General features: G+C 49.6%; 1 protein-coding gene across 1 annotated transcript; it reads left to right on the top strand.

The window, feature by feature from the left end:
• Positions 1 to 2,502: 2,502 nt before the first annotated feature.
• On the top strand, positions 2,503 to 25,529 carry ADD2 (adducin 2; the record flags this gene model as incomplete). The annotated part of the gene is made up of 14 exons (XM_081333618.1): positions 2,503 to 2,685; positions 4,152 to 4,287; positions 5,108 to 5,259; positions 9,332 to 9,412; positions 10,604 to 10,753; positions 11,476 to 11,619; positions 11,837 to 11,935; positions 12,938 to 13,114; positions 14,406 to 14,672; positions 15,868 to 15,987; positions 16,977 to 17,066; positions 17,789 to 17,945; positions 18,183 to 18,314; positions 25,237 to 25,529. 14 exons carry the CDS (start codon positions 2,503 to 2,505, stop codon positions 25,527 to 25,529), a joined length of 2,181 nt encoding a protein of 726 aa, XP_081189744.1.
• Between the last annotated feature and the right edge of the window lie 967 nt (positions 25,530 to 26,496).

Raw genomic sequence — 26,496 nt, 5'->3', positions numbered from 1 at the left:
CCGGGGCCTGAAGACCTGGCTCTTCGAGCTCTCTGGCCCAGGCTGAGGATTAATTTATTTTAATTGGGGTTTTATTTATGCAGGGACAAATATAATTTTTTAAAATTTGTTTTTAACTTTTGTATCTTGGTTTTTTAATCACCCTGTAAACCGCCCTGAGTCCTTCGGGAAAGGGCGGTATATAAATGTAATAAAATAAATAAAAATAAATAAATAAATGTCTCACACCTCCAAAGTGGGGACAGCAATGTAGAGGTTGCTTATATACTGCTTCCCCATTAAAGTGTGTGGAAGACCACAGGCTGCCAACAATGAGTGAACAGGCAACAATAATAGGGAAAAAATCAATTGATTTGTAGTTTCCAGGAATTACCTTTTTAAAAAAAGCTGAAAATTGATTTCTATTTTGTTTTATTTCTGAACTTGTGTTCTTTGGCAACCTTGTTCTTCCTATGCTTCGTTGGTTTATGCTTCTCATTTGCATCATGTTAGTTGCAAGATACTCTAGAGCCTATTGCAGTCAGAGGCATAGAATATAAAGGTATCTTTTTAGGTAATCGGCAAAAGTGGAGGGTGTTGGAAATAGGATGCAGGTCCAGAGCAATCTTCAAGCAAGCTGAGCTGTTTAGGAGGGCTTCAGTTTAGAATTTAGAATAGAATAGAGCTAGAAGGGACCTTGGAGGTCTTCTAGTCCAGCCCCCTGCTTGAGCAGGAGAACATGTCCTAGACCATCTCAGACAAGTGACCGTCCAGTCTCTTCTTAAAAATCTCCAGTGATGGAGCGCCCACGATTTCTGGAGGCAAATTGTTCCACTGGTTAATTGTCCTCACTGTCAGGAATTTTCTCCTTAATTCCAGGTCGCTTCTCTCTTTGATCAGTTTCCAAGCATTGTTTCTTGTCCTGCCCTCTGGTGATTTGGAAAATAATCTGACACCCTCTTCTTTGTGGTAACCTCTTAAAATACTGGAATACTGCTATCATGTCCCCCCTATTTCTTATTTTCTTTAGACTACTAGCCAAACCCAAATCCTGCAGCCGTTCTTCAGATGTTTTGGCCTCCAAGCCTTGGATCATCTTAGTTGCTCTTCTCTGAACTTTTTCCAAACTCTCAACATCTTTTTTGCAGTATGGTGACCAAAACTGGTTGCAGTGTTCCAGGTGTGGTCTCACTAGGGTTTTATAAAGCAGTATTAATACTTCGTGTGATCTTGATTCTATGTCTCTGTTTATACAACCCAGGATTGTATTAGCTTTTTTGGCTGCTGCTGCACACTGCTGGCTCGTAGTCAAGTGATCGTCCACTAGGACTCCAAGGTCCCTCTCACAGTTGCTGTTTTTAACCCAGGTCTCACCCAGTCTATACTTGTACTTTTGATTTTTTCCTGCCTAAATATAAAACTGTGCTTTTCTCCACATTGAAACTCATTTTGTTGGATAGGGCCCATTGTTCAAGTTTCTCAAGATCTTTTTGGATCCTGAGTTTGTCTTCTGGGGGGGTTGCTACTCCTGCCAGTTTGGTGTCATCTGCAAATTTGGTGAGTTCCCTTTCTATTCCGTTGTCTAGGTCATTGATGAAGGACAGTTGGGAAGGACAAAGTTGAGATTGAGGGATATTGCTGCTGTTCAACATTCCGTAGAGCTAAAATAGGTCTATGCCAAAATTCCTATTGGAATCCTGTGTGCTTATCTCACACCTGACACGAGACGTACATCTGAAGCCATAAATGTACCTGGAAAAGAGGGGGAAGGACACTGAGAGAGAGAAATGACACTGCTTTGCCCTCCTGCCCCCCCAAAGGACTCTGAAGAGAGAGGAATGGAGCACCCTTGCTAGGAGTAGGCAACATTGCAGGTCGTTGAGCCCAAAATTTATGTTGTTAAGTGAGACATTTGATAAGTGAATTTTGCCCCGTTTTAGGACTTTTCTTGCTACAGTTGTTAAGTGAATCATTGCAGTTAGTGACATTGTTGTTAAGTGAATCTGGCTTCCCCATTTGACTTTGCTTGTCAGAAGGTCGCAAAAGGGGATCCCGTGACCCCAGGACCCTGCAACCGTCATAAATATGAGTCAGTTGCCAAGAGTCCGAATTTTGATCACATGACCCTGGGGATACTGCAATGGTCATAAGTGTGAAAAATGGCCATAAGTCACTTTTTCCAGTGCTGTTGTAACTTTGAACAGTCACTAAATGAACTATTGTAAGTCGAGGACTGCTTGTATTTCTAGGCAGGAAAGCCTTTTCCCTAAAGAAGCATGTTGGTTTTGTTGGAAACGGGGCTTTTTCCAGCTACCAAACCTGTTTATCAATGTGCACAGATCGCACTCTGGAAATTGTTTGGGCAAATGTTACCCACAAGGCAAAATTGAGGGTTGAGCTGCAGATTCGGATTTCCTCTGCAGAGGCCCACTTCTTACTAAAGTGCTTGGATACTAAGCTGTGTAGCAAATTTGGCTTTTGGTGCTTCCTTGCAGCTCCCCAAAGTGCACCGTCAGTTTAAAAATGAGCGACGAAACCGTTCCAGAGGAAGTCTCCTCTCTCCCTGCTCAAAGCCAACATTACTTCGACCGATTCTCCGAAGACGACCCGGAGTACCTGCGCATCAGGAACATGGCTGCAGACCTGCGCCAAGACTTCAACCTGATGGAGCAGAAGAAGAGAGTCAGCCTGATTCTGCAGAGCCCCGTGAGTAGGGGCCCTCGGAGGGGCAGCCACCTATGTGCTGGGGGTGGGGAAGAGGGCCTGAGCGTGAGGGGACCTTGCTGGGGGGGCTGCCCTGGGCCGGGCTGCCCTGACGGTCAGGATCTGAAGCTCCCTCGTCAGACTGAATCCCCAGGTCTCTGCCCTGGGTCGGGTCCAGCGAAGGAGGAAGCCGAGCAGATGCTCTTCACCCTCCTGCAGCCTCCCCCCCCCCCGGGCTCAGTTGCCTGGGCCCAGGCGGAAGCTGCTTCTCCAGCGGGCTGAGGTCAGCTCTTTGGGCCACAGCCACAACCGGCTTCCAAAGCATCAGCCCGGGCTCTCTGCTCTTGCTCTGGGCTAACGGTTCTACGGCCTCGGCTAAAGTGGCCTTTGCAGGGTCTCACAGGAACCAGAGACGTGAAGGGGAGGAAGTGGAAATGACTGCTCTTCCTGGCTCTCCTTTGCTGGTGCAGCTCACGTGGCTTTGCCCCACTTCCTTGTGGTTTTCTTCTGTGATCTGCCATAGGATTCCTGGGGATTGTGGGGAGCTTTTGGGTGCGGACTTTGGATAAGATTGCCAGCCTTAGGGTTGGCCCAGGGAACTGGCAGCCGGGGCGGTGGAAGAGAGGAACGGCAGCAGGTATAGAGCAGGGCTTGTTGGCAGATCTCCAGAAAGCGTGCAGTAAGATTTTCATCCCAGCCGTGTTTCCAGATGGAAGATTCCTGAAGTTACCAAACAAAATGCCTTTTCCTGCTTATAAGATTTTTATGGAAAATAGGAAAGAAGTCATGAAATTTGGGAGGAGAGTTGTAATGGAAAAGGATGCTTTTGGATCCCCCATAAAATTCCACGCTCAAGGCACAATGATTGCACTTTAAAGGCCTTTGCTGGGACACACATACACACAGACAGAGAGGATTGTTTGTAAGAACATAATGGTTTTCTGCCATTCTTGCAACATCATCCTGACCAAGAAAGCTTGGGAGAAAACTGGGAGTGAAGTTTGTGTGAAAGAACTTTGGACCCAGTTGTGGTTCTAGACAGACTGTGAGGAGCCCTGATCTACAGCGGTTCTTCTAGAGGTGTGGGTGACCCTAAAAGTGCCCTATGGCACATTTAAAAGACAAACATTCTGACAGCTATACTTGAAGAGGAAGCCACTGTCACAATTCAGCCTAGTACTGATAGACTTCAAGATCGTGTTACATGGAATTTCAGTGTTGAGTCTTAATAATAATTAATAATAATAAAGTTGGAAGGGACCCTGGAGGCCATCTAGTCCAACCCCCTGCTCAGGCAGGAAACCCTATTCCTGTCTTCTGCTCAAGAATGGCCGCTTCCTATCACAGAGAGCATTTGAAAGCTTCTCCTCCTGATTTCCAGATGTTCATGTAACAAATGCACTTGAATTGTGGTCGCCCCTTAGAAGCCTGCTTGTGCTATCTGGAGAGTTATTCTGTGATGTCTTCAGTCTTTTAGGGAGGAGCTGGAGAGTCTCATCCAAGAGCAGATGAAGAAAGGCAACAACTCCAACATCTGGGCCCTTCAGCAGATAGCCGAGTTCATGGCCACCACGGCTCCCTCCGTCTTTCCTCCGTCGCCCTTGAGTACGTTGGTCTCCCCTCTAGGGGCTTTGGTCATGCTGGGGTTTCTGAGCATGCTGCTCCTCCTCCTCCTCCTCCTCCTTCTCCTCCTCCTCCTCCTCATGTTAGCTGAGCTCCAATTTTCTACCTGTGCCATTCCCCCACCTGGCCTCACCTGCCCACCTTCTCGAGAGTGACTCTCTCTTAAGCTTGTGTGGATTGCTCTTCCTAGAGTTTAATTTTGCCAATTCCTGGATTTTATAGCGAGACCTCTCCTGGGCCTCCAGGTTACAGGGGGATGTGTAGGGTTGGCATGCCTCCTTCTGTTCTTTGAAGATCTAGCTGATTGTGGGGTGCAATGAAGACACAGATGCCATCAGGCAATGGGGGGGTCTACATTCTGGCCAACATGCCCTCTACTGGCTTGTGCAGCCACTCTTGCTGCACTTGCCTTCTTTGCCAAATGCTGCTAATCAGGTTGTAGGTAGAAGCTGGTAGGCCCACCAGGGAATTCTGGGAAGCCCACACATCTTAAAGTTGCCAAGACTGAGAAATGTTGCCTTATAGCATAAAGAAACATACTGTTTGAAAAATAGTCTTCAACGAAGGGAAAAATCTTAAATTTCTGCATATGCTCTCTGAACAACCCGGGTTTTGCAAGCATCTGCAGAAGGATTGGTTGCATCTCTGCTCTAAATTCTGAAGCAAGCACAGGACAGAAAGGGGGCGTTGCTTGAGCGACAGCGGAAGAGCAAGCCCTTTGCGTTAGTGTTCCAGCCCCAAAGCCTTCTCATGTTGCTCCGTTCTGTTTTTGGGGAACTCCATGCCTGATTTTCTTTTGCAGACCTTTCCGCAGTGACCCCCATCAACGACCTCCATAGCACTGACTCTGTGTCCCTGGCCAAAGGGGAGAGGCTCATGCGCTGCAAAGTGACCAGCGTCTATCGGCTGCTGGACCTTTATGGCTGGGCACAGCTCAGTGGCACCACAGTCACGGTGAGTCATTCCATCCTCCGCTCTCCTGGCCCAGCCTTTGTTGTAGGTTGAAGTAAAGCTGGTTTTCTTTCAGTATTTTTTTAGTGAGATAGCACTTTGGGCTTGAAGCAAGCAGTTATCTTTTAGAAGGGCCTTCTAAAGGGCATTCTCTTAGGACGCAGAGAAACACAATAAGAAACAGCAGAATGGACAGATAATTTGTTGGGGATCCTTCAATGAGCCGTTAGGCGGGGCAGAGCAGGGAGGACCATGTTTGAGCTACAGACCAGCCAGTGGCTGAGCTGTTGTTGGCTGCTTATTTGATATTCTTGAGGCAGGATGCCCACGGCAGTGGAGTACATCAGAAGAATTAGATCCTTCTGCTTCTCCTAGTCTTCACCAACCTGAAGATGATCAACCTAAGATGATCAACCCTAAGATGATCAAAAGCCTGGAGACTAAAACATGTGAAGAACGGCTGCAGGACTTGGGTCTCGCTAGTCTAAGGAAAATAAGAAATAGGGGAGACATGATAGCAGTGTTCCAGTATCTGAGGGGCTGCCACAAGGCAGAGGGGGCCAGGTTGTTCACCAAAGCACCAGAGGGCAGGACAAGAAACAATGGTTGGAAACTGACCAAAGAGAGAAGCAACCTGGAATTAAGGAGAAACTTCCTAACAGTGAAGACAATTAACCAGTGGAACAGCTTGCTTCCAGAAATCGTGGGCGCTCCATCCCTGGAGATTTTAAAGAAGAAACTGGACAGTCGCTTGTCTGAGATGATATAGGTTCTCCTGCTTGAGTGGGGGGATGGATTAGAAGACCTCCAAGGTCCCTTCCAGCTCTATTCTATTCTAATTAGTCATGGTGGATAACTCCATCTTCCCAGTAAGCCTAGGCAATAGCAGTGTTGGCTGGCATATCTGGAGAACACCAGTTTGGGGAAGCAGTGACCCATGAGCAGAACTTAGAGCCACAGTCCATCCTTGTTCTGCTCTTGCAAAGTACCGTATATACTTGAGTATAAGCCGAATTTTTCAGCCCACTTTTTGGGCTGAAAAATTCCACTTCGGCTTATACTCCAGTCAACAAAAAACTTACCGAGGACTTGTGCGCGGCCGAGGCTTTGGTGCTTCCGGGATCGCGCGCACCTCTCCCAAGCCACCGCCGTCCGGAGACCTGCCGAAGTTTGGGGAGGTTTGGGGAGGTGCGCGCCTCCCCAAACCTCCCCAAACTTCGGCAGGTCTCCGGACGGCGGCGGCTTGGGAGAGGTGCGCGCGATCCTGGAAGCACCGAAGCCTCGGCCGCGCACAAGTCCTCGGTAAGCTCCGGGCGGTCAATTGCTTCGCGTCTCCTGAGGGAAGGGGGGGCGACTGGAGCGGGCGTGTTTCCTCGCCTGCTGGGCGCCGCGATTTGCCCGGGGAACGCGCGGGCCCCGAATGGCAGCGTGGAGCGAGGAAGCGGACAGCCAGGGCTTCCCCGAGAGCCGCGGCCACACAGGGTATTCCTGTGTATTCAGGCTTGCAAAATGGCGGATCGAGCCTCTGCTGGCGGCAGAGGCTTGCAGAGCGCGGATCCAGCCTCCACCGGCGGCGGAGGCTTGCAGAACGGCGGATCGGCTTATACTCGAGTCAACAACTTTTTCCAGTTTTTGGGGGTGAAATTGGGGGTCTCGGCTTATACTCGAGTCGGCTTATACTCAAGTATATACGGTAACTGTTTTTCTTGCACAGCTCCCTAAGCAAAAAAATATGTAAGACAGTCTCCTGCAGAAGACTGAGGGGCAGTGATTTATTTTTATTTTTATTTTTTTATTTTATTTTATTTTAATTCCATTTATATCCCGCCCTTCTCCGAAGACTCAGGGCAGCTTACAAGCTTAGTGATGAACGTGCTTTGGCCAAGGGAAATATCAAAGTGGATGCACCAGTGGAGGCTGGAACTCTTCTTGGTCCTTTGTCCTGGAGAGGTTCCTTGCCTGGGTTGGCACCTAAGCCAAAGTCCTGAGAAGCTCTTTTCAGGTGGCCTCTTCCTTGATGGGTCTTTGTGGTCATCAGACATCTTCCCTCATGCCTCCTGGGTGTCACCTCCAAGAGCAGCCTGGTTAACATTCCCATAAGCTGCTGAAGATGGAAGAGGCTGCTCAGTCACTGTAGGTAGTCTTCGATTTATAACCATACATTTAGTGACCATTTGAAGTTACCATGGCACTGGAAAAAGTGACTTATGACCATTTTTCAGATTTAAAACCATTTGCAGAATCCCTGCAACGCCAACATTCAGACGCTTGGCAACTTGACGTGTCTTTATGATGGTCGCAGCCTCCCTTTGGGGTCACACGATCCCCTTTTGCGACCTTCTGCCCAGCAAAGTCAATGGGGAAGCCGAATTCACTTAACAATCGTGTTACTATCTTAACAGCTACAGTGATTCACTCAACAGCTTTGGCAAGAAAGGTCGTAAAATGGGGCAAAATTCACTTAACAATTGTCTTGCTTAGCAATATATATTTTGGTGTCAATTGTAGACATAAGTCGAGGGCTATCTATAATTAATTTTACTTGCCACCAATTTTTAATTTCAGTGTAATTGCTGTGTTCCGTTTTGGCTATATTATTTTACTTACGTATTTGTTGAATTTTGAGCCTGGCCAAATCCAAAAAGACTCTGGATGGCTTATAATATTTAAAAGTGTACATAATTTAAAAAGCAGCATGACCAGCTGAATAAAGCCACATAAATAAACTCAAAAAATTGCAGGAGCTTTGCAAACGCCCGAACTCCAGGTCGGGGAACAGAGGCCGTTCCCAAGAGACGTCTGCCATATTGGAAGGCCAGGAGGCGTGCACATCTCTGGGGGAGGAGAGGCTGTTCCAGAAGGCAGGTGCTGTGACAGAGAAGACCTGGTTTCTCAGATCCACAAGATGGCTTTGAACTGAAGGCACCAGGAGTGGAAGGCATTAGTGGCCTTGAGGAAGAGGGAAAGGAAACCGTGGTGGCGCAGGGGTTAGAATGCAGGATTGCAGGCTAATTCTACTGACTGCCAGCAGTTCAATCCTGACCAGCTCAAGGTTGACTCAGCCTTCCATCCTTCTGAGGTTGGTAAAATGAGAACCCAGATTGTTGGAGGCAAAACGCTCACTCTTGTACACTGCTTACAGAGGGCTGTAAAGCACTATGAAGCGGTATCTACGCAAGTACTGCTGCTGTTGCTATCAGACTATAGGTCATAGAAAGCAACTGAGAAAGGACTGGCCCTAATGGCTCAGGCTGTTAAAAGTGGCAAATAGAAGGTTTGTACTGTCAGAGTTGCAAGATTCTGCTTATTTAGCCCTAAATAAAGTAGAATCCTGTTTGCTTTAACTGGCAAAGGGCTGGCGAAGCCAGAGGCATCCACTCGGCCCAGTCATACCAGAAAGGCAGAAATGGCTGGAGACGGGCAGTCCTTCAAACCAGCAGCCTGAAGGTCGTTCCCCCCCCATTATATATTGTATTATATATTAGCACCTTCATTTGCACCTGAAAGTCAAGTGGTAATCAGGGCAACTTGTGAAGCAGCAGGGACACATGAATTTAGGAGAAGTGCCCATAAGTGTTAGAGCTGCTCATTTTGAACCAGCTGTGGCTTCCAGTCAGTCTTCAAGGACAGCTCCATGTATGGTGTGTTGCAGTAGTCATGAGTTTACCAGGTCTGACTGTCTGAAGAATCTGCTTGAACAATAATCATTACTCCTTCTTCCCCTCTTCTTTGTTGTACAGTTTTGATTTTAATTTTGTTATGTGGACATAATTGATTAATTATTATTAATTGATGGCATTTTATTGGATTGTAAACTGTTTTGAATCTTCATTAGTTCTACAGTATGCGAATTGAATGAATGAATTTCTTGGAATAACCAGTTCCTGGAAGTTCTGGGAATGAATGGCTTTGAGCCTTGAGGGCAGGGCAGCTGCCCCCAAAGGCTGTCTGCTGGGACATTGGTGGGCTTCCTTTGGCAGTTGGTGGGTCATTGTGAGAACTGCTGGGCAAAATGGTCCAGGGGTCCCATCCAGCACGGCACTGCTTATGTTCTTAACCTTCCTTCCTTTCACAGCTGAGAGTCAGCAAAGAACAGGAACATTTTCTGGTTTGTCCCGAAGGCCTTTCCTGTCATGAAGTTACAGCATCCAGCTTGGTGAGAATGCAGGACTCTCGGGTCCAGCCTGTGCCCGCGACTGCAAATCGGAGCTTTGCAACCAGCTGTATTTTCCTGCTTATAACAGTCTGTAAGAGCAGCCTCTGTAGAATGAAGCTGCTCATATGAAAAACAGGGACAGGGTGACAAAATCCCGTCTAGAATTTCACAGACAGGCTGCCCCTTGGATGACGGGTGCACAGTCATACAGTGTTAGCCTTGTGAATTAGTCCCCTCTTCAGAGATCTTTTTTGGATGGCAGACTTGTGTTTTTAGCCCTGGAGTTCTGTCCTGAATAGATCTCAGATACACGGACCAGGGAGAAAGAAGAGGTTTGTCCAGCAAAGGAACATTTGAGCTAATTCAGGTTTGGCATTTGTGACACAGTTTTTTTATCAGTTGTATTTGTTGTTGTTCAGCTGCTAAATCATATCCGACTCTTCAAACCCCCATCGACCACCGCATGCCAGACTTCTCTGTACTCCACTGTCTCCTGGAGTTTGCCCAAATACATGTTCATATTTTTTTCTGTCTCTCATCTATCTATCTATCTATCTATCTATCTATCTATCTATCTATCTATCTATCTATCTATCTATCTATCTATCTATCTATCTATCTATCTATCTATCTCCAGGAGACAGAATGTATATACAAATATGTATGTGTGTGTATATGTGCCATATGCATAGCCTCTGCCAATCCTGGGAACTGGGTGGGATATAACAAACTTAAAATATAAAATACAGTGAAAATAATTGAAACAGAATTGCCTATTGAGACAAGGAGAGCCAGCATCTTCCTACAGAGGAGCCATGAGGATGCCTGAGGGGGGATTTTTCTGCAGTTGCATCTCTGTAACTGGGAGGGAGCAGGCAGACCCAGAGGGGCTGGGATAGCCTCTGCTGAAGTGGAGGAACTCTGCTTTGCATGGAGACACGCTGGGTACACCAAAAATTATGGAAGGCCAGCAAGCCTGGTGGAGTGGCAGATGCAGAGAGGCCATAGGCTGATTTTTCTGTAAGCTTGAGAAGACTTTAGGATCCCAGGATCTTCTGCCCACTTTAGGCATCCCTGCTTCCCTTCCCCACTGCCTGAAGAAAGCTTCTCTGGAGATGTCACCTTAGTCAGCCAAGGCAGGTGCCCATCTTCTCATCGGATGCCCCCCACCCTCCTCTTTTTCCTTCACAGATTAAAGTGAATATCCTGGGGAAGGTGGTGGAGCAAGGCAGCAGCAGCTTTTCGGTGGACACCCAAGCATTCAGCCTGCACTCGGCCATCTATGCGGCTCGGCCTGATGTGAGATGCATCATCCATCTGCACACACCAGCCACAACTGCAGTAAGGATGGGAGGAGGGGGGAACAGGTGTCCATCTTTCTAGCAGAATGCTGAGACACAACAGAACTTCGGGTTGATGGATGGAAGAGGCAGGCATCTCCTCAGAGATGACCCCTCCATCCCTCTGGACTCCTCCAGCCCTCTGGATGCAACTCTCACAGTTGTTGGATGGGTCACAGATTGTGTCACGCTGCAGGCCTGTTTTGTTTGGGTTGGGTGTGCTATGATAGTTAGCCAAGGCTAAACAAACCAGACGTAATTCAGTGTGTGAGCCTAGATTTCAAGGTCATACCAGAGCCGGCCTGGAAATTCTTTGCCCAAAGGAAGAGAAGCAATAGGAGCCCCTGTGAGGTCACCAGGCCGTGAACCTGGAAGGGAAACAGGCTGAAAGTCCGGGGGGAGCCGCCCAGGGTGGGATATTGAGGGGGACTGAAGGCACCTCGCTTTTGCTTTCCTTCCCACGTGAAGCAGTTGGAGGGGGTCCCCTTCACTGGCCCAGCTCCACAGGGCAGCTTTCCTTAGTCAGCCGCACTCCAGGCATGGAAGGGTCACAACTCTTAAGTCAGTTGGGCCAACGGTTCTGTTTGCATCTTGCAGGGTATTATAAAGTGAAGAAAGGATGACAGTTTCATTCTAGGTAGTTTCCTGTTTGAACTGGGAAGGCATGCAGAGCGTGTAGAGAGTCTTTTGCGCATGGAGACCTTTGCTTCCCTTCCTTCACAGGTCTCTGCAATGAAGCAAGGTCTCTTGCCAATTTCCCACGATGCTCTGCTGGCAGGGGACATGGTGTACTTTGACTTCCATGGTGAAATGGAGGGAGAGGCGGACAGAATTGAGTTGCAGAAATGTCTTGGACCCACCTGCAAGGTTAGGCCTGAGAGGGGTGGTTTGAGTACTGATGTAATCTTGGATTCCAACTAAATCTCTGCCCAAACTGGCCTGTGGGATTTATACTTCCTTGCGTTAGAACATAAGAGTGGTTCAGAATTGAGAAGAACTCACAGGGGGGGCGGGGGGCAGATAAAGATTTCATATTCTTCAGCTGTTTATATCAGAACCTGTTTCTTGCCGTTTCTTTGGGCAGGTTTTGGTGCTCCGGAATCATGGCCTGGTGACCCTGGGAGACACAGTGGAGGAAGCCTTCTACAAGGTCTTCCATTTGCAGGCTGCCTGTGAAGTCCAGGTGAGCTCCAGAACAACAGAACAAGGCACACGCCTTCTGCCTTGCACTGCATCGCAGGCCAGGTTCCTTGTGTAGAAGTAGACAGAAGGAAATGTTCCTAAGTGGAAATGATTCAGATGGAGATGCCAGCAAAAATAATATTCCTCAGTGGAATTTTCTTCCTGTCTCCCTTCTCCTTAGGATGTAGAAAGACAATAATGACCACTTGCTTAGAGGGAGTGGGGGGAATAGATGTGTGTCAATTAGTTGTGGGAAAGTTTCTCCTAATATGCTATTTTGAGTGACATTCCCATCTTGATGGTAACTTTCAACTGCCCCAGAATCAAGTCTCCTTGCTCAAGTGTGGATTTCCCCTGTCATAAATGACAAGATTGTCCTTCCTTCCTTCCTTCCTTCCTTCCTTCCTTCCTTCCTTCCTTCCTTCCTTCCTTCCTTCCTTCCTTCCTTCCTTCCTTCCTTTCCCTTCCCTTCCCTTCCCTTCCCTTTCCTCCCCTCCTTCCCTTCCCTCCCCTCCCCTCCTTCTCAGTGCTGCCAACGTGCTTACTAACACTCTGATTGACTTAGACGGGGCAGCTCAGAAGCCCCTTCCAGAAAACCCTTCCTGGGAGTTTGATTTGCTCGGCTAGAACGTAATCGTGCAAACCCATCGCCTTAACTTCTCTGCATTTTGCAAGAATATATTTCATTTCATAATTATAAAATGGCTGCAGAAAGGGGCCTGTTTTTCTTGATGAAAAAGTGTTTTAAAGCAGGCGCATGACTTGAAGCAGAAGCCCTTATTTGGTTATGGAAAATGACCTCCAATGTTGCACAGACCAAAAGGGTTTTTGAAGCATGACAGGAGCCTGCAAACCATGGCTGGGGATGTCAGGAGGTGACGCAGAGAAAGCAAGACTTGTTCTGACTGCCTTCTCCACTCTGCTCCATCTCAGAGCCCCCCACCCCCCACTGTTTCCTCCTGTGCTTCTCAACTTCTCTTTTGCCCTCCTCTGCCTCCTCCAGGTTGCTGCCTTGTCTAGTGCTGGTGGGCCTGAGCACCTCATCCTCTTGGAGGCGGAGAAACACAGGCCTCACGATGTGGGTCTGGTCCGATGGGCTGGCAGCACCTTTGGGCCCATGCAGAAGAGCCGCTTGGGAGAGCATGAGTTTGAAGCACTAATGAGGATGCTGGACAATCTAGTATGTTGGCAAGCAGAGAAGCTCCCCCCAATACGTCCCCTGACCTTGTCATAAAGTTGGCATTCCTCCAGGTAGATATTTGTAAATCAAAGTGGGTCTTTGCAAGGAAAGAGGCAAGCTTGAACAGGTGGGTTTTGCTGGCCCACCAGACGTGGGCTACTTAAAAAAAGGAGCCGACATCTGAACCATTGAGGGGCCACATTAAACCCACAATCTCCCCACGAAACACCCTTGGTAGCTGATGGCTGTGTTCACTTCAGGGCTCCATGCTCTTTTCCAGAGCCCAGCCTATCCCCCCCTCAACCCTTTCTCTTTTCAGCAGTGTTTTAACAATTGAAAGGCAAAATCAACACAACTAGTCCTCATTCAGTGGCTTTAATTTGGGACCTGCAACTCTTATCATTAAACAAACCAGTTGCTAACTAGAAAATCACATTCCTACAAGTGTGCTTTCCTTCCCCCCCCCCCCCACCATTCCCCTGCCTTTTGGAATGCTGACCCTGGTGCTGGAATAATAAGAAGGAAATCATTGTATTTACATTTGGAAAGGAAAGGAAGGGATTACAAGAGAGTAAGCAGACACACAATGGGAAATAGACATTGAAAGGAACATGCTTGTGCTGGCAGCTCAAGGATTCCCCGTTGTGTGCATCCTTAATCTCTTACAATCCCATCTTCTCCAATCTCTCTGTGAGGAGAGGGGGAAGAAAAATACAAGTCAGGCATAAGAGAGGTTGCCTACAGAATTTTTTTCCCCTCCCCTTTGTAGAGTGGAGAAATTAGAGAAGAAAATAAGCAGAGCATGCAATGGAGAATAACACTGGTCTGTTTGTGTGGCACACTTGAGGCTGCCAGTGCCACCACATTGCTTTCAAAATATGTTTCCTTTTGTGTGCTTGCTTTATCTTCTGTAATCCCTTCTACTACGTTCTCCATTCTGCTGGGGCGGGGGGAAGCAAAGCAGAAGGTCAGGCACAGGACAACGCATACTGGACTGTAAAGCTGATCATATGACCAAGGGTCACTGCAAAGGTTGTAAATGTGGGCATTGGTCATAAAGTCATGTTTTCAGAAATGTTGCGCACAGACACAAACGCACAGGTGTGTATGTGTAGAATCCAAGCCCAAGAATGTTTTCAAAACAGAAGGCCTTTCAGGGCTTAGGCTCCCATTCCAGATGCTAGAATATGCAAGAGCCCGGTCCCAGGCAGGGGTGCCGAAGACGGGCAGCCTCCTTGTACGAGCAGCGATGTGCCATGTCTTCAAGGACCCTCCTCTTTCTCCCTCCCAGGGCTACCGGACCGGCTATACTTACCGTTACCCTTTTGTCCAGGAGAGGACGAAGCACAAGAGTGAGGTGGAGATCCCGGCCACCGTCACTGCCTTTGTCTTCGAAGAGGAGGCAGGCCCCATCTTCACCCTCCGGCAACACGCCCAGAAACAACAGAAAGAAAAGACCCGCTGGCTGAACACACCCAACACCTACCTGCGTGTGAAGGTGGCTGAGGACAGCCAAGGCGGTGCCAAAGCCACGGTTAGAGAGGAGCCTGGCTGTGGAGTGGGCGCCTTCTTGCAGGGTGCACAAAGCAGAGAAGGATAGCAGGAAGAACGCCCGTCCTTTGGGGGACTGTAGAAACTGGGGATTCGCCTTGCAGGGAGTAGATTTAGGAGCGGTGCAGTAGTGCAGATTGGCAAAATGTCCAGGAAAATGGTGACCAGGAAGGGAAAAAGCCAGCAGAGATGAGAGCGCTTCCAGCATGGCGCCAACGGGCCGTGGGGAAGAGATCTCAGGACTTGGCAGCCACCTGGACAGCAAAGAACAGGGCTGGGGAACTGGGAAAGTTTAGAAGTGGGTAGAGGTACCTCCCTCTTGGTCTGACAGGTCCTTCACTGCGGTCACAGGCATTAGCTGTCTCCCCAGAAGGTGGCTCGTTCTGGTGATCCAGAAGTCACTTACCGTAGAAGGGATCCCGGATAATAAATGGCCCTTGCAAGATTGCTGGATGGCGCCTGCCTTCAAATGATGCCCATCCCAGGCAGTTGCGGCATCATAAACAAGGAGCCGAAGCAGAAGAGGACTCGGTCGCCTGCCTTCCTGCTTGTGGGCTTCCCAGAAGCCCTCACTGAGTGCCAGATTAGATCATGTTCCCAGCTGGAGAAACCTTAGGGTTGGCTGAGATTTGTGGTTGATGTGTCTGGAAGGAAAAGCTAGAGTCGAGCAACCATGGTGGCTGAGTGGGGGCCACAGAGGGCCCCTTCCCAGGGACCAGAGAAGCTGGTTTGGCTGGCAGTTCCTGCCTTAACTGAACTATGCAAACAAAAAGTTGGGATTTTCCTATTGCAGTTACCAATGCAGTTGTAGAACTTGCCTTCTCATCAAAACATTTAGCAAAACTTGTGTTTTTGATTAGATTTTGATTTCCACACCGTGATAGTTGCGGAACCAGGTTAACCAGCCCTGAGCATTGTCTGGATGGGTAAAAGGCCATTCCAGTGAAGGAAGGAAGCCAGGTGCCCCCTTCCCTTCCTTCTCAAGCGCCACCGCCCTTTCCCGGCAAGCAGAGCGGAGGCAGCCATGGAGGGTTGCTGGCTCGGCTCCTTTGTGGAGCTGAGGCAAAAGCTGACTCGACTGGCTTGCTGTCCAAAATCCGGGTTCCTAAGTGGATTCCCATGGCTGCTCCAGGGAGGCCCCCTTCGCCTTTCTTCAGACAGCCTTTGTTTGCTTCCCCCCCTCCCCCCACCCTGCTCTCTAGTGGATGAAAGCGGACGACGGGGAGAAATCCAGCAGTGGCGTGCCAATCCGAATTGAAAACCCAAACCAGTTTGTGCCTCTCTACACAGACCCACAAGAAGTCTTGGAAATGAGGAACAAGGTACGTCAAGGTTTGGCTCCTCCGGTTGCTGTCCGAAGCGGTCCCTCCTCGGGTCTCTGCCCTGGGGGGGTGCCTTTTAGAGCAGCACCACTCAGGGCTCCCTAGAAAGAGAGGAGAGGCTGGGCGATGGGGCAGGTCAGTCGCTGGTCTTAGAGAGGTGAGGTCTGCCCGTGCTCCCCCCCCACCCCAGCCATGAAGGCCACCAGGCGACTTGACCCTTCCTTCCTCTCGGGCTCCTGACAAGCGGGCCAGAGGGGCCCATCCCCAGCATTACCTTTATGAAGCGGGTCTAACACTGACCAGCTAAAGGAGCCTCTCAGTTCTGGAATTTGCGTCACTGTCAGACTTTTCTCCTGCTTTCCTCCGTGGTCTCTCCCGGCCCTGGGATTCCGTGCTCCGTTTTGCAGCTGGCAAATGCATTTCTGAGTTGGGCTTTATCTTCTGCCCTCTGCCCAGCATCTGTGAAGGGAGAAAGGGGAGGACCGTGTCACACACATCACGGGGCAAAGAACACATGTCATTTGTGTCATGGCACCATGTTGCAGCCGAGGGAGGCGACATCCTTGGCATGATGGTGCCTGCACAGGGTGCCGTGTGTTGCTGCCTGAATACTCCATTAGAGCAGCTCTTGTTTGCCTTGCAGTGATGGGAACAATCTGCCCCCCCCCGCCATTTTCCCTCTTCTTCTGGAGGTAAACTCTTTACAGGGTGGACCCCCACCCCACCTCTGTCTTTGCCTCAGAAGGCTGCTAAGCAGGGGCCAGAGAGACTTGTTGATGGTTTGGAGGTGGTCTCTCCTGCGGTGTAGGGCAGACCTACTCTCCCCCTATCCCCATTTCCTTGGCGTGAGTGGCCTTCCCTGCCTGGAGGATGGGCAGCAGCCTCTTTCTGCCCGCTGGTGGCATCCGCCTCCTCCCTCCTTGCCTTTCACGTAAGGGCGGTTCCCGCTCAGCTCCTCTGCCATGACAGGCCCGTCTCTCACCCTGCAGATCCGAGAACAGAACCGCCAGGAGGTGAAATCGGCCGGACCTCAGTCCCAGCTGCTGGCTAGCGTGATTGCAGAGCAGAGCAGGAGCCCGGTAGGCATCGCGGGCTGGCGCTGGCATCGGGGGCACCAGGCTTGGGCTGGTGCTGCTCTCTCGCAGCCCTCTTCAGCCCCAGCTCTGGGGAGCGGAGGCCATGAACAGACGGGCTGGAGCGGCACTGACGGGAAGTTCAGCCCTCAGCTCTGGGTCCAAGAGGGGGAGGCTCCCTCCTGCACCCTCCTCGTGCCAACCATACAAGCCTGGAAGGTGTGAGCATTTGGCTCCCTAATGCTTGGCTCTTGCTTCGCCAGGCCTCTTGGCCCCCTCTGCTGCCCCTCATTTTCCTAAAGACGTGTGTGCTAGCAGCCTATTTTCTTTTGTGTACCAGATGGGAAGAAGTGGATTTTGACTTCATTCCCATATGGCTCCAGGGCAGGCAGAAACGTGGGTTGGCTCATAAAGTTCCCCGAAAGTGGGCAAAAGTGAGGGGTGGTGGTGCCCAAGGCACCAGCTGCTTTTGGCTGAATGGCAAAAGCTTTGCAGTTGTGCCTTACAACCCGCAGCTCATTCACGTACGTGGGCGGTGTCGTGGCACATGTGCAAAAGGGATAAGGATTCCTCTGCATTGCTGCTTTCACCATTGTGTACACACAACCAGCCGGCCACACAAACACATCACAGATGCCATTAGAAAGTTGGTTTCAGACTTAATTGTGGGGAATTGTGGAATGAAAACTGCCAGGTGATAGTGATGCATGACTTCTGTATTGCTGCAGTCTACCGAGAGTCACTTGGCTGATGGAGAGGTGAAGGATGATTCCCGTGTGGAGGCCTCTCTTGAGCCCGAGACCCCCAACCCCTTCAGCCAGCTCACCGATCAGGAACTGGAGGAGTACAAGAAAGAGGTGGAGAGGAAGAAGCTGGGCCTTGATGGTAAATGTCCTGGTGCAGTTGTTGCTCCTGAGGCTGCAGGCTTGAGAAGCCCGAAGGACTGCAGGGAATGCAGTGAGGGACAGTTGAGCTCACCATCAGCTCAGAGAAACCAGGGAATATTTTTAGGGTGTCCCAAAGGATGGTGGGTAGAAACTCGGGAGAGACGACTGTTACTCCACTGTCTTCGTTTCTAGTCTGAGTTGCACATCCTTCTTCTCTTCCACCCTCTCCTCCCAGGTGAAAAGAAGGACAGTGGTCCAGAGGAGGAAGTGACATCCCCTGAAGAATCCACCGTCACTCCTCCCGAACAGAGCCCCACAAAGCCTGGGGCAAGGAGCCCTGCCAGGTCCCCCTCCAAAGCTCCAGAAGGTAGGGGCGCCTTTGGGACCAAAACATCCTCGTGCCATCAGTCATGATCTTTGCAACAATTGGACATCAGATGAGGGATGGGATTTTTTAAAAGCATAAAGAGAGAGGTTATATTGGCCCAACAGCTGACTAGATGTAGAGGGCAGAGAACCCCTGTCTGGCCACCATTGCAAACAGAATAAGGCCTTAGGAGCCCCATTTAATGGTTGCCAGCTGGATCACCTGCCATAATAGATGATCAGAACTGATTGAGGGGGAATCGGGTGTACTTCGGTCTATCAGAAAAGTCAGTAAAAACAATAAAAACTAATACAAGCGTAAAAGTAAAATAAAAAAATAAGAAAAATAGTGCAGAAAATAAAAAATAAGACATAAAAATACATGAAAGGAAAAAAACAGAAATATCTAAAGACATGTTCCCCTTTTCATCATAACAAAGATAACCATTTTTAGTAACTTACTTCCTTCTCTTAAAATACAACAAATAACCTCTTCTTTCCATATCCCATCTCTTATCTAAACAAACCTTCAAAGCCTCGTCATTCAGTCCTGGTCAGCAAAAGTCCAGAAATAACAACTTATCTATTTTAACCTAGATCAAAAAAACCAATTTTATATTTCTTCCTTTTACTTCTATCAATCTTGACTTCATTTTTTCTTTTTCCCTTCTCAGAAAATTCTTCCAAGCTTTAATAAGCCACTATTGTAAATCTAATACAGGAAAATTATCCAAATCACTCTTTTAGTTTGTTATTTGTACTTTTACCTATTAAGACATCATCCGGTTTCTCTTGTATGTCCCGTGTAACTTCTTTTTCCATGTCATTCTTGTAGTCTGTCATTTGTAAATCCACTTTCACATCAGTCTCAATCTTTTCTGATAAAACCTATTCCTCTACTATATTATCTTCTAGACATGGCAGACATTCTTAAAATTAATTTCTGGATCCATTGTTTAAAATTATTCAAACGTCTGATGTTAAAATATTTTACTTCATTTTGTATTTGTAAGTCAAGCATATGTGTTCTAAAGATTGTAATCTTTAGTTTCCCCTAGTGTCCGATTTTTAATGTATTATCTTATAATATTTTTAATGAAAACAAAAGCATTTTCCCAAGGGAAATGTTTTATAATTAATTCCAAAAACGTATTTCAAATTAATCTGGACCCTTAGTTTGTTTGTAATGTTCTAAAATCAGAGTTATTTTCACAATTTGTTGTTTGTTCCAAAAATAAAATATATTTTTAATTTCTTAAACTTGTAGTTCATTTGTAGTTAATACTTTCTTTCACTTAAGGATTGAAGGAAATTCACTTGGCACTGTCAAACTTGTTGGTCCAAAAGTTAATAAAAGTTGAAAAGCAGTTAAACAAGTAACTTCCAAAAGTGATTAGAAAACCAAGTATGCTAACCTAGCATCCTTTAAAAAATGCTGACTGCAGTTTGAGCAACAGGATCATTCCCTCGTCTCCCAGAGCTCCCAGACCTGCTGGAGATTGGTCTTGTTAAGTCGTGGGCTCTTGGGAGCAGGAATGATGACACGAGGCTGAGTACAGAATAACTCACGCTTTTATTCTTGCTGGAACTGTACTGAAAGCCTGGGCCGCAACCAGCCACAATATATACACTAGCCCCTAGGCGGCAGCCAATAGGGCTGAACCCACTCTTGCCGCCTGGGCTAAGCAATTGCAGGACCGGAGACAGCTTGTCTGGGTTGCTGGAGAGGCGTTAGCAACGCATGTGGTGTAACACCACAAGCCCAATACATAACAGGTCTCTTGCAGTCTCCTTGCAGGAGGTAGCTGTCTGGTGCACTTGTGGGTAATCTCTAGTCCTCTCCTCATCCAGACAGGAATTACAAAGAGCCAGACCATTCTTGGGCACGTCATTCTGCTTCAGTCATCTGCTCCACTTTTCACAGACTCATCTTCAGTCTGCTATTTCTCCCCCAGATGTTGCTTCTTAAACAGTTCTCCAAGGGATCTTTTTAAAGAATTTCTATAAATTTAAATACATACATGAAAGTTTTAGCTTCCTAAGAAGACAAAAAGAGATAGTATGCAAACAAGCCAAGGAGAGAAGGTCAAAAATTGTGTCAGGGAATCATCTGTCCTTTTTCTAGCACTCGTCCGCTGAATGGCTTTTTCTGATGTGAGAAAGAAGCAAAACCCATACTGCCCTGCAGTGTTGCATTAGCCTCTTCCGCCTTGCACAAAATATCAGGACTGTTGACTGCTGACAAGAATGAGGCCAGTCTGCATTATAAAAAAACTATTGAATAATAGTTATGAGCTCTTTCCAGCGAATAGCTTCCCCACCATCTTTCTTTGACCGGCTTGCTTTACCCCGAAGCAGCAGGGTTTACAGATTGCTGTCAGCTATTGGAAGTCTCATTTGTGTTGGTTCAGCATAATATGGAGTCCAGAATTTAGGCCAATGTCCCAGATTGCATTTCTGGATGTAGCTAAGATAACAGAGATCAAGCTTAGTTTTGGAGAAAGCAGCTAAACCTACTTTAACTAATTTCTAGAAAATGAAAAGATCTAAATTTTTAAAAAGTTAAGTGTGCAAGTGGCCTGACCTGCATCACAATAAGTGTCTCCACTGTGACCCAGCTGACCTCTACTAGTGATCACACTGGTGAAGTATGGCTTAACAATAGCAGTAGCACTTAGACTTATATACCGCTTCATAGTGATTTACAGCACTCTCTTGGCGGTTTACAATCTCAGCATCTTGCCCCCAACAATCTGGGTCCTCATTTTACTGACCTTGAAAGGATAGAAGTCTGAGTCAACCTCGAGCTCTGTCAAGATCGAACTCCAGGCAGTGGGCAGAATTTTCTTGCAATACTGTATTCTAATAACTGTTGCGCCACCAGGGCTTAGAGTGCTGTGTGCATCCAACTGAGGGTGGGTCATGCCACCAACTCTGCATTCAGTCTGTAAAACTGTGTTTCTCAAACTTGGCAACTTTTAAGATATGTGGACTTCAACTCCCAGAATTCCAGCTGGGGAATTCTGGGAGTTGAAGTCTACACATCTTAAAGATGTCAGGTTTGAGAAACCCTGCTTTAAAATGCTTCAGACTCCTGACTCGTATGTCACTATGTGGAGGAGGAGGAGGAGTTCCTCAGCCTCTCAGGCCCAGAGCTCAGAATAAAGCTTCAGTGGAGGGAGATCCCTCAGGATTATTTTGCAGCAGGGAGGACAGTCGCTGGGTAGAGAAGCATTCCCCAAATGCCAAAGCAGGCATCTGTCACCAAAGGAGTACAAGGGCGCCACCCAAGAGAGGTTTGTCAAATTATCTTGTCCTTCAAAAGAAATTTTGAAAACTAATTCCTTCCTCGGCCTGAACTACAACTGGCAGTGAAAAATGAAGAATCTTGCTGCTGGCCATTGCTCAACCGAAGAAGGATTGCTTGGAGAGGCCATTGGCCAGGAAACCTGCGTTTCCCTCTTGGAGTTGGGCCTGTGACCCTAGACCACAGGTCGGCAACCTGCGGCTCCGGAGCCGCATGCGGCTCTTTGAGCCGTCTCTTGCGGCTCCCAGCCGCCTGGTGCGCGCGCACCTCTTCCAACGGGCAGTGGTGCGCGCGCACCTCTCCAAATGGAGAGTGGCACCGCCCGTTTGGAGAGGTGCACGCGCACCTCCCCGAATGGGCGGAGGTGCGCGCGCACCTCCCCAAACCTTTGGAGAGGTGCGCGCGTACCTCCGCGCGAATGGGCAGCGGTGCCGCTCTTTCAGGAAGCCCGCCGCGGCCCGTCTGTGAAGCTGCCGAAAGCGGCAGCTTAGCAGACGGGCCACGGCAGCTTCCGCAAAGAGCGGCGCCCCTGCCCATTCCGAGAGGTGCGCGCGCACCTCTCCGAACGACCGGAGGTGCGCGCGTACCTCCGCGCGAATGGGCAGCGGTGCCGCTCTTTCAGGAAGCCCGCCGCGGCCCGTCTGTGAAGCTGCCGAAAGCGGCAGCTTAGCAGACGGGCCGCGGCAGCTTCCGCAAAGAGCGGCGCCCCTGCCCATTCCGAGAGGTGCGCGCGCACCTCTCCGAACGACCGGAGGTGCGCGCGCACCTCCCCAAACCTTTGGGGAGGTGCGCGCGTACCTCCGCGCGAACGGGCAGCGGTGCCGCTCTTTCAGGAAGCTGCCGCTTTCGGCAGCTTCCTGAAAGAGCGGCGCCGCTGCCCCTTCGCACGGAGGTACGTGCGCACCTCCCCAAAGGTTTGGGGAGGTGCGCGCGCACCTCCGGTCGTTCGGAGAGGTGCGCGCGCACCTCTCGGAATGGGCAGGGGCGCCGCTCTTTGCGGAAGCTGCCGCGGCCCGTCTGCTAAGCTGCCGCTTTCGGCAGCTTCACAGACGGGCCGCGGCGGGCTTCCTGAAAGAGCGGCACCGCTGCCCATTCGCGCGGAGGTACGCGCGCACCTCCGGTCGTTCGGAGAGGTGCGCGCGCACCTCTCAGAATGGGCAGGGGCGCCGCTCTTTGAGGAAGCTGCCACGGCCCGTCTGCAAAGCTGCCGAAAGCGGCAGCTTTGCAGACGGGCCGTCGCCATCGGGCAACCGGGAACCGGTTCCATCTCATTTTTAAAAAAATGGCAGCCGCGTGCGTCCGCGCATGCGCAAAAAACCTTTTTGCGCATGCGCGTGCATGGACACACGCACGCGGCTCCCTCTTTTTTTAATTTGTGATGGAACCGGTTCCCAGTGGCTCTTTTTCTTTTTTAGGTTGCCGACCCCTGCCCTAGACAGCCCTGGTCTGTGGCTCCTTTAGGCTGGAGGAGTTGTGCTAGTGTGTGTATGTGTCTCTCTCTCCCTTTCTCTTTGCCACTGTCTCATTCTGCCGCATTGTGTTTGGCGTGTTTATCTCCACAATGTCTCCCTTTCTCTTTCCATGTGTTGCTTTCATCCAAGGAGTTGCCTCTGGTTCTGAATGCTTGTCACTTTAGTAAGTATAGAGAGGCTGCTTTCTCCCTTCCCAGCTCTCTCCCCTGGGTGGGGAGGGGGATGCGCGGGGCCGGCAGTCTGGGCTGAGCAAGGCCACCTGTTGTGGAGCAGGAAAGGCTGTGTGGGAAGTCATAGATGAGGGGGCATGATGATCACAGGAAGTGACTTAGCTTGGCATGCAGGAAGCTTGCAAAAGGTTTGGGGAGAGGACAGCCTTCGATGTTCAGGAATTCTACAGCAAGAGGAAGAAGTTAGTATCAAGTGAACTCGTGTAATATTCCCCAGCACAAATTCTCCAGGAAGTGGAGTGTGCAACTTCTAGAATTTCTAGTTTACCCGATTGGAATCCTCAAATATCTGGAAGGTTAAGGGAAATTGATCTGACAGTCTCATCTGGATACTCTTCCTGTAAGAACTTGTTACTTGATATGTGTGTTCTTTCCAGATGTTTATTTTCCTTTAAAAAAATGCTTATGCAGTTCCATGACTGTTGGAGGGGGAAGGAACCAGCTTCAGAAGCTCCCCAGTTCAAGGACCCCTGGAACAGCCTCCTACCCTGGGCATCACCAAACCTCAGAGCCTGTTGAAGAACTCTTGAGATAGTTTCCTTCCTAAACTGAGTGATGGAGAGCCTGATGTGGAGGGGGAGAGATGCATCCCCTCCTAATTGTGCAAGCTTCCTGGATGTTTGCAGTGTGCACCACTGCTCTGTGGGCCATCAATAATCCATGGAACCTGTCCATAGTCCTAGGCAGAAACCAGCTGCTGTTCTGTAGCTCTGAGGCTTCAAGTGGAGAAGCCCCAGTTAAGCTCTGGCATCTGCTGGCCCCTGAGTAGGTGGTTTCAGGGAGAGCAGTCTTTCAGCCCCCATTAACAGGGGGATATTCACCTCCGTGTCAGGTATGCTGATCCGGTGAACCTACGGCAACATGAACCCTTAGGAGCACAAGTGACATCCCATGCACAGCTTGAGCCCTCAAAAATGCACAATGGCATTCTCCCCCTCCCTCCTCCATCCCAGCTATGGGCGTAGCAAAAATGGCTGCCAAGTTGTAATGTTTCGTGGCAGAGTGAGATGTTTATGATGGAAGCTTTCACTGGATTTGATTCAAATCACATCTAGTGTGTGACCTAGGTGCTACTTAATTCGCGGTCCTGTGCATCCCTCTTTTGCAAATGCAGCCTCCCAACCAGCCTACAAAACCAAATCCAGCCCTCCTCGTTGAGATACATTGGGAGGAAGAGATTCTGTAGGCAGAAATGCTGAAAATGTCAGCCACCAGCTGCGTCCCAGCCCAGGGCGGATCCCTAATTGGCAAGAATAGAGAGAGGGGGGCTTAGAAAGGGGCTCAGCTTCATCTGCCAGAAGTCAGAAGCATCTGCGGCCTCAGGAGGTAATGCAGCGCTTTCACTGTGTGAGCATCCCACAGGATTTCAGCCACCCAGGGGGAGTTTGGCCCGCCTCCCCCCCCAGGGAAGTGGCCACACAGCCCAGTTGGAAGAGTGGGTGCTGTTGCGGACATCTTGATTCCGGTCCTGCTTTCTAGCTGCTTTGTTGATCCCTCTCTTTGGCTCCCCCGAACTGCCCCTCTGCCGTTGGCTGGGCTCCTTTCCCATCACCCGCTGGGTGGGAAGGGCGTGGGCAGTTTGATATTTCATCCCCCTGCTCCTCCAGACCAACGGTGCCCAGGGTGGGTGGGGGGACGGGGAGACAGCAGCTGTGACCCCAGGATCAGAGCTCTGCACCTTTTCACGTGTTTGTGCAGGGCAGACAAAATCCTGACTTTTAAAAAAAACCAGAAACCCCAGCAGCTGTCCCTGCTGCGGGCATAGCCTTTTCCGTCCCCTTCACTTTCCTAGCAAGCCTGCCAGAGGCCCAGGGTCACGAGGACCTGGTTGGCCTCTCTCGCCTCGGCCTTTGGGGTTTACAGTGCTGGCTTCTCGGTGTAAACGCTCAACACTGCTTTCCTTCTCTTCTCAAGGCGGGAAGAAACCTGCTGATCCTGCCGCAGCCGACAAGGCCGAGCCGGAGGCGGTAGTGGTCAACGGGAAAGAAGACGACCAAACAGTTGAAGAGCACCTCATCAAAGGGATCAGCCAGCTGACCACCAATGCAGACCCCACTGAGGGCCCAAAGGACAAAACCGAGTCGATCACCAGTGGGCCTGTGAGCCCTGAAGGGTCCCCTTCCAAGTCTCCCTCCAAGAAGAAGAAGAAATTCCGGGCCCCCTCCTTTCTGAAAAAAAGCAAAAAGAAAGAGAAGGCAGAATCCTGAGGTCTTCCCTTTCCCCACGCACCCTGCCTCTTCTTCTCTCCTCTTCTCCCCTTCCTCTCCTTGCCTTCTGCTGCCCCCTCCGATCTCGCGACATGATGAGGATAACGGGGAAAGCTTCCCCGGCAATGGTCCACCTTTCAAAAATGCCCCAAAGAGGAGCCCGGCTTGGAATGGGGCTCCTCTTGGAGCTGTCTTGTGGAGCCCTCGGGGAAGAGAAGAAGCACCCGAGGCATCTTCCCTCTTTCAGCAGCCTCTGTGGATCCGCAGATGCAGCCACGCCGGAGAGAAATCTTAGGGCGTGTTAAGTCCCGTGTGGGAGGGAGAGATTGCATTTCACATCACCATTAGCCACTTCTAGCCTGTTGCTCTTGCACAAAGGCAGAAAGCCACGGAGTGCCATCCAAGGGCCACGTGAAGGCCCACGGGTGGTCCTAAAGCAGGAGGGGGCTTGCACCCGTGGGAAGCAGGGGTGCCTTTTACACTTGCTAAATGGCCACATCTTCCCTATGAAAGTTGCTCTGAACTTTAGAAGCAGAATGACACACCGCAGCTGCAGCTGCCAAAGAAGCCTAACGTTTATTGTGGGGTAATCTGACCAGGGGGGTCTTCCAGCACCATCAGCCTCCTTTACCTGCAACAGGGTGACCCAAAAGGCCTTGGTGAATCAGGTGGGTACTGTTGGGCGGCACATCCAGAGACGGGGCAGGGTCTGGGGGGGGTCGCAGGAAGGGTGCAATCTTCCAGAGACCTCCTCTGAACAGCCCCCCTGAAACCATGGACAAAATCAAATTGGTGAGTGAATGAGGCTTGAAAAGGGAACTCAGGGTGTTTCGTGAGTCCTGGGGACACACCGGATGGGTGTCTGCACCAAGCATCTTGAGTTAGGGCAGGTTCTGAATTGCATAGATCAGTACCCAACTTGTCATCTACAATGGGAAAAGAGGGCAGGTGTGATACAAAACCATTA

Source organism: Vipera berus (assembly GCF_964194415.1).
Source record: "Vipera berus genome assembly, chromosome: 8".
Taxonomy (NCBI): domain Eukaryota; kingdom Metazoa; phylum Chordata; class Lepidosauria; order Squamata; family Viperidae; genus Vipera; species Vipera berus.
The sequence above is the reverse complement of the archived record's forward strand: the minus strand, read 5'-3'. Positions and strand labels throughout refer to the sequence as shown.